At 49.7% G+C, this 12500-nt stretch overlaps 1 protein-coding gene across 5 annotated transcripts in view; it reads left to right on the forward strand.

Annotated features, from left to right (window-relative positions):
* LOC125953380 (uncharacterized) overlaps nucleotides 1-12500 on the forward strand; it is a 67289-nt gene that overhangs the window by 32580 nt on the left and 22209 nt on the right. For all 5 annotated transcript variants that reach the window (XM_049682908.1, XM_049682911.1, XM_049682912.1 and 2 more), the window contains 2 exons: nucleotides 6887-7046; nucleotides 7127-7246. In XM_049682908.1, coding sequence (XP_049538865.1) covers nucleotides 6887-7046; nucleotides 7127-7246 — 280 coding nt within the window. The remainder of the gene's footprint in view (nucleotides 1-6886; nucleotides 7047-7126; nucleotides 7247-12500) is intronic.

The raw sequence follows: 12500 nt of genomic DNA on the forward strand, positions 1-12500 counted from the left end.
ACAGTTCCACGCAACATGCGTTTCAAGATAAGCTCTCCGATCGTAAACCAATCGCTAACAACTACACAAATTAGCCACATACACCTTAACCACCACCCCATACGCTGGTGGCAGCTTTCCCATTGATTGAATATTAAATCATTGCCATCAACACCGCGCACCACTCTGCGTCATTATCTTTATCTAATAATCAAAACCAATTGAAGCCGCAGTTGCTCCGGCAACGGCAACCCTTGCATCTATCCTCTTGCTTCCCTCCTCCTTTCCCCTTAAGACTGGTTTGCTTGGGTACCTTTTTTGGGCCCTGCGTACTGCAAGCGTACCGGGAAAGGTAAAAGCAACTTCCATTTTGCATTAGGTGCGCCATCGGGGACGGTGTGCCCCGATGGGGGTTCACAATTTTCCCCCACTTTTCCCCCAGAACCGGTGTACCGGTGGTCTGGTGATACCTACGGGGCAGGTAGGGGGGCGGTACAACGTGGTAGCGCTGCAATCGCACGCAATCGCCAAAAAGAGGCAACAGTGCGACTGATGTACGTCATAGGTGCAGCGCCTCTTAAATTATCCAAACCTGCTCACACATAGCTTAAGCCGGGTTTATTGCTATTTAGGCTCAACCGTAGAAGGGCTGACGTCATTTTTCTTGTTTCCGAAGATGGTTTTTGACTTAAAGTCGCGATGCCGTGAGCTCTGGGGTACAGGTCTCAAACCCGCAGGGGTTCTCTTTTTTTCAAATGACAAATTCCGCCTTCAAGCGCAATCGGTCGATATGAAAGATGATTTCACTCGATAGTGCTATGACTGATTTGTGATGTTGGTAATGATAATTTTATAATACTGGCTCGGATCGAAACGTTGATTCGTTACTGTGTGTTCGATTCGAAATTCATGTTTAAAACGATCTACTGCTTTTGGCGTTAACAGGCAGCAGTCTCGTTAACGCTTATCGTTTCCGACACTAAACTAACCGAAGCAAATTACCCTTCAACGTAGCGCAATTTTCAACACAGAACTTCGCCTGGCTTGGTGTTGTCTCTTGTGGAATACTAGCGAATCGGCAGAGCCGAGTGATGACTAATGGCCCACAACTTAACAGCAACAGAGAGCAAATGAAGCACGTGCGTGCCTGAGCCCACATTCTCCCGAGCCCCGTGTACGTCCGATTATGGTGGCGTTCGTTGAAATAAATTCCTAATGGCACACTGTTCTGCTTGCAAGAGTAGAGGCCGTAGTTGAGTGATGATGATTCTTTTGTCTGAACCATGAATTAGATGCAATTAATAGTTACGGTTAAACCTCTCTTAATATACCATGATACCTGGAGAAAAAATTATGGTTCAGGTCGCTCGTACACCGGTTAACTACATCGTGATGTCATCCTTTACATGGATCATTTGCAGTTCAATCAGTGGCCAGACCAACCGGTCAAACACTTATGCTCAAGTTCAACCTAGTTTGCTTACCTGTAACGTACCCTCCGAACGGAAAGGGAAGGGCTTTCGGATCATTGATCGAACCCCCACTCGTCGCTACCCAGTGAAGCGGTGAGAAGAGGGTAAACGAAGCGCATTGGTCATACGTGTTATCAGTAGGTTCGCAGTGCAATTGCCCCTCGCAAACAAACAAATGCGCACCCCACTCACGCACCTCCTTGCGCTCGTTAATTGCGCAAAACACTTTGTGCCGCCATGACTAGCCCTCTCTCTCTTACTCTCTCCCGTCCGCTCTTTCAATTCTGTTTGCAATGATCTCATGCTTGTACCCGCGGCTCAGCAGAGAGTGTCCATGCTCAAGCTCTCTCGCGTACTTATCTACCACTGTTGGAGCTCGCGCGCGCTCTACTCATCGCGACGCGTTACACCGATGACAGCTACAACCCGCTCGGGACCGGGTGCGGTGTAATTGAAGGCAAAGAACAAACAAAAAAAAAACGACAACCGCTAGAGGGTAGTTTCAAATCTCTTGAGAGAAGAGGGCCGTCCTCACTTAGTAGTAGGTGCCCACTCTTCACTCCGTGTACAATGTTTCTCGCGACGTGCCGTGACATCGCGTACACCATCTAGACTAGCTCCCAGACCTGTGTACCGTAAGGTGTGGATGCTGTAAAGATCGTCATCAAGCGACCGTCGATCGGTCTGTGTGTGTCACTTGATCGATCGGTCGAGTGTGCGATGCGGTGCCTAGTGCCTGTTGTGATCGATTTACTAGCACAGAATGAGTCAACATACAGTTATTAGAAAAGTGTTACTGTAAAACGTATCCCTAGTCGCCAAGCTGTGACAGTGAAGCGTAGTGCAGCTGAACCGCGAACGTCACAAGCAACGTAGATGTGAATTCCTTTTTCTCGCAACGTCCTCGACCTTCGTCGTCCATCGTCGTTGCATCTGTCGCCCAAACAGCAACAGCAGCAACAGTCCAAAAGCAAGCAATGGCATAGGTGGACTTTATAAATTACGCATTAATTACGTGGGATTCACTTGCTTTGGGCGGTGGGAGTGCGACAACTTGTGCGGCCGGCAAGATGATGGAAGGCTAATAGAAAATCGGTTGCGCGTGTTCGCGCATCGGTCTGTTCGTGTATTCCGTCTCGTCAGTCAGACGCACAGGATCTGCTGCATGTCGCGTGTGTGTGTGTGTGTGTAAGCTTCGCCAGATGGTTGGCCCATTTTGCGGCAATTAAGATAAACTGGCTTTCCAGGGGGGGGGCAGAGCAGTTTTGGGAGGCGGAGTGGGAGCAATAGTGAATATAAGAACATTTTGTCGCGATCGCGATCTGTGCGGCGAGTATAATCGGCTTGATCCGTCTGGTTGACGATCAACAGATTGCACAACATTGTGCTGGAAACAAGACTACCCCCCTGCCTCCCTTCTCTTTTTTGGCAGGTTGTGCGAATGTTACGAGGTTTTGGCAACAGTACAGGAGGCCAGCTCGAAGAAGTATCCTCTGGTTGGTTCTGTTAAATATTGGCCTTGTTGCGCTCGTGATCATACCTTAGCCTCCTATGAGTCTGCAATCTTGTGATCGTGCTGAAGTCACCGAAACGATCGTTCGGTATTCCACACCGCCCAGTCGTACAGGAATTCAAAACATCACCTCGATCACGACCCGATCTGCTCAACACTCCGCCAACTGCTACGCGCCTGCTGTATGAATAATTCATTCAAAAATCCAACCAAAAACCAGATATATTCGCCAAACGCGGGGTGGCGTCGGTGTCGCGCACCGGTGATCATTGGTCAAAGGAACGACGGTCCTTTTCTACTTCATTTATTTAGCATCCGATCACTACACACATTCTTTTCGGCCGCTGGCTGTGGCTAGTAGTGACGCTGCTGCTTCGGTTTGTGTGTTTCGGAAAGTGTGCGCGAACGGTTTGCGAGTTGGCCTCTTTCACTGCGCGCGAAGAGAAGGAGGGATGGCTGTTTGACGGTTTATTTTTAAAATTCTGTTCTTTCCTTTACATTCGCGGAAAAGTACTCATACTATTACACAAAAATCTTACCCAGCCCCAGAGAACTACGGCCGAGGGTGCGTACATACTATCAAACACAACCACATATGATCGCAGCAGGTCTCCACCGCCACCCCAAACAGCAGTCAGTCACTCAGTCAGTCAGTCCCGTCGGCTCGGCTAGTGCTTGTTCCGTGGCGTGGATTTATTGTTCCGCTCCGTTCAGCATCATTCGGTAAAGTGCGATCATCTTATTTCCTCCGGAAAACTCGGGTGGAAAATCAATCTTTAACGGGCTTTCCTTTACGTAGAGAATACTCCATTCAGATGGATTGCCTGTGAGTTACTAGTAGCGTAGTGAAGAATTTTATACAATGTGTATTTCAGTGAGTAAAAGGTTCAATGTAGATGCATACTGCGAAACACTTACTACTGAGGGTTTATCTTCGTAGTTGAGCAAGTGGAAATCAAGTCCCGGGACAAGGCCATCGCCTTGCTAACAAGAGTTGGGGAGACTAGTTGGCTAACGTTTAGCAACGCGTTCGCGGTAGTGTGTGTTAATGTGGGGCCCCGGTGATCATCTGTAGTGTGCATTTGTCTATGTGTTCGGTTGGATGATCTCTCATGCTACATCCGCCAGTGATCTGATCCTCGCAAGACACCAGAAGAAGTTAATCTAAACACAACGCGTCCTCACCCCACGGATCCAGCATGTGGTTCCGCACGGGAAGCTTTCCCGATGATCGCTTCAGCGTGTCCACGCTGAAGAAGCGCATGCGGCGCAAACATAAGGGCGATGACAGCCAGAAGCAGAAGGATGAATCGGTCGCTTCGTCGTCTTCGTCTGCAGCGACGGTGCCAGATGGTAGTGGCAAATCGACGACAATCGATGGTGTGAATGGTAGTGCCGCAGGATCAAGCAGTGACGGAAACGGAAAAGGATCCTCCTTTAAGGAACCGACGGCGGAAACGTCCACTTCACCACCAGTTACGCATGGGCTCATGATCATTCGGGCGCCACCGCGTTCGTACAAGAAGAGCTCGTCCAAGAGCCGGCTCGACGGTGCGAAGAAGGCGGTTACGATGCCGATCACCGATACGAAGACGACGACCGGTTCGGCCACTATCAAGTGTTCGCGCTCGAACACAAATCTCAACATAAACACGCTGATCAAAAACAAGCTGAACCACCACAAACACTCGACACCCGCGAAGCTGTTGGCAAAGATCGCCGGTGATCATCATCAACAGCAACAGGATGGTGCAGCTGGGGGCGGTGGTGCATTGGAACAGCAGCAGAAGCAGCAGCAGCAGCAGGCTGGTCCTTACCCTCTCGCGAGTAGCAAATCTGTAAGAAATCCATCCGTCCGTGACTGACTCTAGACGCCCGAGGGTGTTGGCCATAGCAAGTGCAGCAAGGCGGGCGCGCGTTCTGTAAGAGCGGACAACCTGTCGTGTTGTGTCGTTAATCGTCCAACAGCCCTTTATGACAGTTTGCGATTCGCGACTCGCGGACGATGTTTGAAAAATGTCTACGACTTAATACTCAATCCGATGGCATTAGAATGCGTCAACAGATTAGTTGTGGCAGTTGGATTTAATGTCTTGAAATGGAGTGCAGTGTGTATTTGAGATTTTTCCGAATTTTTTACTTGCTTTTTCTCGAAATGATGGTGAAATTTACCATCGCATCTGGTAACGTTACACAGTGCAAGGTCATCCACATCCTGATGTGGATGGCGCCAAAATATTGTTGGCAGACAAAACAAGCCCTATCCCTTTTTGGACTGTTTCGGCCGTTGTTACACGATCACCCAAGACGAATACCGTTCCTAGCAGGGCGCGCTCTCGATGCTGCTTCTGTGGCCAACTCTCTTCCTAGGCGGCCTGTTGTCTCTCATACTACCGATCCCAGATGTATACCAGATGGGTAACTGTCACATTTGTTTGTTTCGTCCTTTTTTCTTCCTCAATTTTGTCCCTTGTTCCTGCCTTCTACAACATGGCCAATGTTTGTATGTGTGTATGTGTGGGTGCTTGCATTCGGTGACAACCGACACGGGGCAACGCATCTTACTCTCTCTCTCTCTCTCTCCTCTGCACACCGACCAACTGGCATCTGGCACTAATTTCAATCCGGTAAAAACTCGTCGCGATCGCGCGAAACATGCTGATGCCGTGGCCGCCACACCTCTCGCGTGGTCGTCGTATGCGTGGTGTGCCGAAAAAACCTCGTGGCACATAAACAAACAACATCACCCCCGGGCTGGGATATAGATAAACAATTCCCGGTCGCATCTTCTCTACCTGAGCAGCAGTAACCTATCCCCTGGTCATCACAAAAAATACAAGCTGCAGAAATCGAAGTCTCGCAAGAATCTGCAACAGCAGCAGCAGCAGCAGCAACAGCAACAGAAACGATCGGGCAACTCATCGCTGCCGTCATCAACCGCCGCCACCACCACCGTGGAAACCTTCACCAAAACAGGCGAAGAGGAAGTCAACGATGGCGCTGCTGCCGATGGAGGTACTAAAGGTGATAGAGGCAGTAGTAGTGGCAAGGAGGAAGGAAGTGATGGAGTAGGGGATGTGGATAATACCAACGGAAATGGTAAATATTTCTTATGTCTGTGTGCCTGTTTGGAAGGAGAAACACTTCTTAATTTCATTATCATACATACGAATTCGTTGGCTCGATTGGGGTAAAGAGAGAACTTCAGCATATAACCTTCACCTTCTGTGTGACCATAAGCATACATAACGTTTATAACGGCGTGATGGATTCTTGTGGTCGGCTTGTTTAACCCGCTTCCTCCTGTGATCAGCAGAAGCAGCAGAACCACACAGGCTGGATTCGAATCGAAACGGTCAAACGAAACCATAAGCAATTTGCATAAGTTGTCCGTGACACTGGGCAACACATTTTTCGTTTGCCCGTTGTTGACCTACCCGGCGGGGCGCGCTGTCGAGCGCTGTCTGACGACATAAGACGCCGACGGCCGTCGAAGGCGCCCGGTGGTGACATCATCGCGTCAAGCTTCGACTTAGTCCGGGCCGGGCCGGTGGAAGAATTTGTTTTCTATCGCAGAGAGAAAAAACCGTGTCCTCTTCCCGACAGAGAGCGCGGTCCCATTAGTGACCAACTTAAACATAGAATATTGTCTCATCGCACTCAACATCATCTCTCAGGGCAGGGCACAGGTACTTGAGGTAGATGAGTGACGTGGATTTTTCGGTGTGTCACTGACGCTGGAATAGTTGTTTTTATTTCCTTCTCGGTAATCAACGAACCGAGCTTTACTACTCAACAGCACAACATTACGTTCGGACATTTCTGTGATACCTTTTTTTTTGTTACTGATAAATGCCTTAATTATTGCGATGCTTTGTGGATCACATTAATAACATAGATAACGTTTTTTTCTTGCTTACAGAACGAGGAGCAAACATATCATTGGCCCGCCAACCGTCCGATCGTCGGCAGGATGCGAGTGGTCACCTCGGTAACACGAGCGGTGCATCCGACCATCTCAACACCAGCGAATCGTACGGCTACAAGCAGACAGGGGCCGATGATGATCAGTTCCGTGAGAAGTAAGTGCCTGAGGGCGCACCGCCAGCCACCTATCGGGTAGTGGGTAGAGTAAACGTGTTCCCTTTCCTTGCCATTCCAGTGTCAAATCCAAATCCGCACCCGTTTCGGTCAACCGTTCCGAGTCGTACAAGGAGCGCTCGCAGAAGAAGACTCGCACCACGCGGAGGAAAACATCCGATCCGAGTCTGACGAAAACGGCGTAAGTGTTCCTTCGTTTGTTATTACTTTTCCGTAGCGGGAACAGACAGACTCATATGGTCTGGCCTAGCAAGGTTGTTTGCGTTGGCTTGCCCTGCTACCAACAAACACTTTCTTTCTATTCTTTTGTGATCTGGGACATAGGTGCGTGCGTTTGTGGCCACCAGACGCCGGCGCGTGAAATGTTTTGACACGTGTAACGCATACACTCTGTACAAGATTCTGGCGAGGTGGCTGGAATGTTAAGCTTGTAGCAGCAGCATTGAAAGTAGACGAAAGAAAACTAAGAACTCAAACGTCACCCTGTGATCCAACTCCTCAACGTCCTCCTCGTGATACTCGTTAATCGAGTAAAAAATCGAGAAATTTATCTGGTAGCCAGAGCGAGAGAGCGATAGATATTATCGGCTATCACGGCAATCGACGTCATCCTCTAGTAGGTCCTTAGCGTTTGTTTAGTGTTTGCGGATGTTGGTATCTAGTGCGGAAAAGAAACGGTCGCACTCGCGCAAGAAAGAGAGAAAGAGAGAGAGAGAGAGAGAGAGAGAGAGAGAGAGAGAGAAAGCGATTGACTTCACAATTGACAACGATCGATTAATGAACACCACCGCAAATGGGGAGCGTGTGGGAAGGCAACCTGTAATGCTTGGATGGTGGGGGTGGTATGGGCAGTTTCCTCGTTTCCCTGAAGGGCAAAAGCACCGGAACACGGAACCGCCCGACCGTAAAGCAATCGGGAAAGATAAACAGCTGACGTAAGCCGAAAATAGACCCCGCGGCTGGCTCCTTCGCTCAGTCTCTAAGTCCCGCTCTGTGCGTGTGCGAACGAACCAACGTTGTGACGTTGGTTTGACCTGCTTCCCCGTTTGCAGTCTCTCTGGATACTGGGCAGGTTTTTCACGGCGCGTCACAAGCGCGCTCCTCGTCCACACACTCCACTTCGTCGACATCGTCGTCGTTGTCGTCGTCCGTCGTGCTACGCAAACACATTTACGGCACGTAAAACGATCGCATCCGCCGCTGCGATTCCACTCCGAGGGCTGCGGCAAAGGAAGCGGAAACGTTCGGTCACTTCGCTCTAGCACGCTCTAACCGCTAGCCTAAAGGTGATTGCGAACTTCCTTTTCTCTATCTCGCTCATCCCGGCCAGGATGGGTTGTTAAAAATTATCAACTGCAGCCCATCATCCATCGACCGGCGACGAACAAGCTGCTCTAGTTTTCCCCGTTGTCATCGGGGCATCAGCGTTCTAACTTAATTATCGGCTGTGAGATCCGTTCGGTAGGGTTGGTGACGGTAATTGGTTAGGCTTTCACCCTTCAAGCCTCGTCCTTGATAATTAGCTCTTCCACGTTCCTATGCGATGCCATGGGATGGGACGGATAATCAGCTTTGAATAATAGGATTCTTATCAGTTGATTGGAAAATTGCATCCATGTCGCTCAAGGATCAATGTCAGCCATAGCGACAGTGTGCAAGCGCAGTGTGGTGAAATGGGACATTGTTACTACTACCAATATTTGTGTTATTTCATTTTTGTAGGGTTTGACTTTGTTTAGTAAACTTTTTAGTCAATCTTGTACTGCTATCTTTCCTGCTGTCGAATTACTTAGGGGTTTAAATTCGTTTACCTCTTATTCTGATAGTCCGAATAACCAATTTATTCATTTACTCATCTTGACTCCAGAGATTTTGATGATTGTGTTTCATTCGGATGCTTTTTGCTCGAAAGGAAAATAGCGATCCATCATCTTGGCCCCAACCAGGGGTGCCGTTATACCACCTTACATTCTCAAGTGCCCCGATCCGTTTAAATCAAGTGGCACATTTTGCTTCCTGCTAATGTACGCGCTACTGAAAAGCAGTCAGCCAACGCTGCGTTACGTGCCGGTCTTCCACATATTTCTCTTGTGCTGCTTCAGTATATCGACAACAGATGGCATAAGATGGTTGAGAGCACACATTTCCACATTAGAGAAATGCACTTGCGCCTCGTTGATCGCGATGCAATTTCCACCGTGTGACCTCCAGGGTGTGATATCGTTGCCGTTGCGCGCGCGCGCTGCTGCTGCATCCATCGTGACCGTTTGCATCGTCTGATGATCAACCTCCCACCTGCGCGGGGTCCAGCTTGATACACCTCAGCACCCTTGCAGTGTAGGTGCGGCCCCAAGGATAGTCGGCAATAATCGGCTGGCAATATGGTGCCGATGAGTGAAACGCTTCTTTTTTACTTTTTATTCCTCTCGTTCCCTTCGCCACATGTTCGCTGGAACATCGTGCAAACCTCCCTCCCCCTTTCGACTACAGCGCTAGATGTGGTAGTTGTGCCTTGGCTAACCTACCGTTGGCTGGTAGTAGACGTATTAGTTTCCATTTCTTTCTTGCTTGCTTGCTTGCTTGCCTAGTATCATCCGGGACGCGCTCCAGTGGCAATCCGTTGGCGTTGTTCGGTTGTTCTCTTCTTCCTTCCCTCTAATTCACGCGTTCCCGTTTGTTTTTGATGCTAGTAGTCGCTTGTAGTAGTAGTAGTGGTGATTGGTGCTGGCCGTGGTAGTAGTAATCCGCCAAAGGTTGTAGCTCTTCGCGACGGCCGGTGTTCGTGCTCTCCGGCTCCGACTCCGGCTCCGGCTCCGGTTCGGTCGGTGGTTCGGTGCGATTCGTTTTTGTTTTTGCGGCCTTTCCGCCCCGGGGTGGCCGCTCGTTTGCGGTAGTTCCCGTTCTGGCGTGCAGCGGGCCAGTGATATCTCCACACACGCGCGTGATGCGTCGGCGGTCAGTCCGTTTGGCGCGCGTCAAGTCCGCCTCCTTCTCCACCGGTGGTCCAAGCTCTCCGTGTCGGTGAGTTTCCCGTTTGCTCGCCTTGTTCCTGTGAATGATCCACGAGCCTAGTGATCTATTTGCGCCATCTAGGCGCCCATACGTGTGTTTGTGTGTGTGTGTATATAGTAAGAGGAGATACCGTGCATCATAGGTTGTTGTCTGTTGTCAAAAGCAGGCGCGCGCGCGCTTCCGCTAGTGCACATTTTGGCACTTTGATAGATGTACCGATGTTACTGTCCTGCAGGCTGGTTTGTTTTGGTTTGTCATCAAGATCAAGTGCGGCGTTGTTTATTGCCACCTTAACCAGTGTCTTATCCAGTGTTTGATCGAGCGTGTGCTCTAAAGTGTCGCACCACTGTTTGATTGGGTGTGCATGGAGCAAGGTCAATCCTCCAGTGGCTCTACATCGATACCAACCCATGCTTCCGTTTTTCTTGTTCTTGGCCCCGGTTGCTACTTATTTTAAGCGTTCACGGGGAGTGAATTATGTTCCAACCGTCGACGTGTGCACCATAAAGTAGTAACCCGGTGCTGGTACGCTGGACCGACCATGCGGCAGCTTTTGGAAGTTGGAAAGAATAACTTCCTCAGCTCGTAAAGATACAGCTCAGTCTCAGGACGCAAGAGCGGGAACGCATGGTGGATTTGTGTGCTCGACGAAGGAATGGAAGGGGCAAACGAAAACGATTTTGCTACTTTCGCGTGCGATGTACGATCTTCAAAAACTCCCCTCCACCTCACCCGCTCACTGGTCGATGCTGTGTTTTGTAACCTTGAGGAAATTCAACACCACCACCTTCACCAACACCTACACGTAGCTACTAGCCCTCCGTTGTACCGGTTTCTTCGCGTCAAGCATCTTCACGGGATGCATCCTCCTGATCTCTTCTCATCGTAATGGTACGGCGGTACGGCGGAATCATGGAACGCTCGCAATCCATGCCCATTCCTCCGGTGGTCAAATTTTCATTGGTTGCGGTAACGTAAACACCCGAGGCCGAGGCCTAGGCGGCGGTGGAAGCGCAACAACTTCAAACATCCAACCATCCAAAAACCACCGTGGTCGAATGCCACCGAGGCCAAACCGCCGGATGGTTTACCGTACCGTGCCTATGGCTGGATACAAAACTGGTTCAATCATCTCCGCAGACACGCAGCTCTGCGCAGTGAGTCCATATGTGTATTTGCAGGTTTTCATTGTTGAATTGTGCAATCAAAATGATCTGCAGGAAGATTAACAATCGGAAAAGCAGTGCTGCTGTGCTCTGGTTCAGCTGCAGAGTAATGCTGTTTAACTCAATTTATCCGTACGTCGAAAAGAGAGACGTAATATCAACCGATTCGATGCGCAGTGTGCGGCGGCGAGCAGGAGGCCAATCGATACTAATATTCTATTTGCTCGCTCTGTCAATCCTGTTACAAGCATTCGTGCTGGCTAACAGGGGGGAACAGAGCAACCTTTTGCTCTACCTGTGCCACAACCTGTCCAGTCATCTTCCCAACGCCGCCTTCGTCATCATCGAACCGGTTGGGTGGAAAATGGAAACACTCGTGGCGATGATAAATGAGGCGCAACGCGTTGCCTCGGTTCGGCGGCAAAGAGAAGGATATACGGGCAGAAAGGGGATGCAAAAGAACGGGTGGTGGCCAGGGCAGTAAAAGAAGAAGAAGAACAAGAACAAGAAGAAGTGTGCAGAAATGTCAACATATGATTGGTCGACGGCCGAGATCCTTCCACAGCAGCGGTCCTCCTTCCTTCCTCCTACCGAGCGACCACGAGACCATGGGCTTGCCACCATGTTAAGGAAATGGAACACCGCCACCACCAGTTCCACGATCCGCGTTACTTTCTGTTCCTCTGCCTGTCCGCCGCGCGGCGTCCACCAACCGCCGAGACACCATCGAAGGATTGAGCTCGCGGTGAACACTCTCTGAGTGGGTCGCCGTTTGCTCAGGCAGGCAGCCTTTTGTTCCACCGCGAATGATATCCTGTGATGCGATAAAAGATAGAAAGTGGAAGGTGTGGTGGGGTGGGGTGTGATATACACACATACACCATCAGCTCGTGTCTAACACCAACGCAGAGAGCATAAAATGGCGCTTTAATGAAGTTTCCTTTTCCCGTTCGCGCGTCGTTCTACTTTTTGACGACTTTATCGCCCCTACCATAAGCATGGACGAAGGAGGATGGCTTGGGAAGGGGAAGAGCTTCGCCAATTCATCGTAATATAGCTCCACCATTCCAGTGGGATTCAATTCCGTAACCTCTTTTACTGTAACAACGTTGGAAGCATCTTGTTGCGTTCGTCCATTAGGTTTATAATAATCCGGAATTTTGGGTAGCAATTCCTTATTGATTATACGTAATCTAGTTAATTTCCTTTTGTTCGAGTATCGAAAGATAAAAATCTTTTTCTCCCTGCATTTTGGAG

This window comes from Anopheles darlingi, chromosome 3 (assembly GCF_943734745.1).
Source record: "Anopheles darlingi chromosome 3, idAnoDarlMG_H_01, whole genome shotgun sequence".
NCBI lineage: Eukaryota > Metazoa > Arthropoda > Insecta > Diptera > Culicidae > Anopheles > Anopheles darlingi.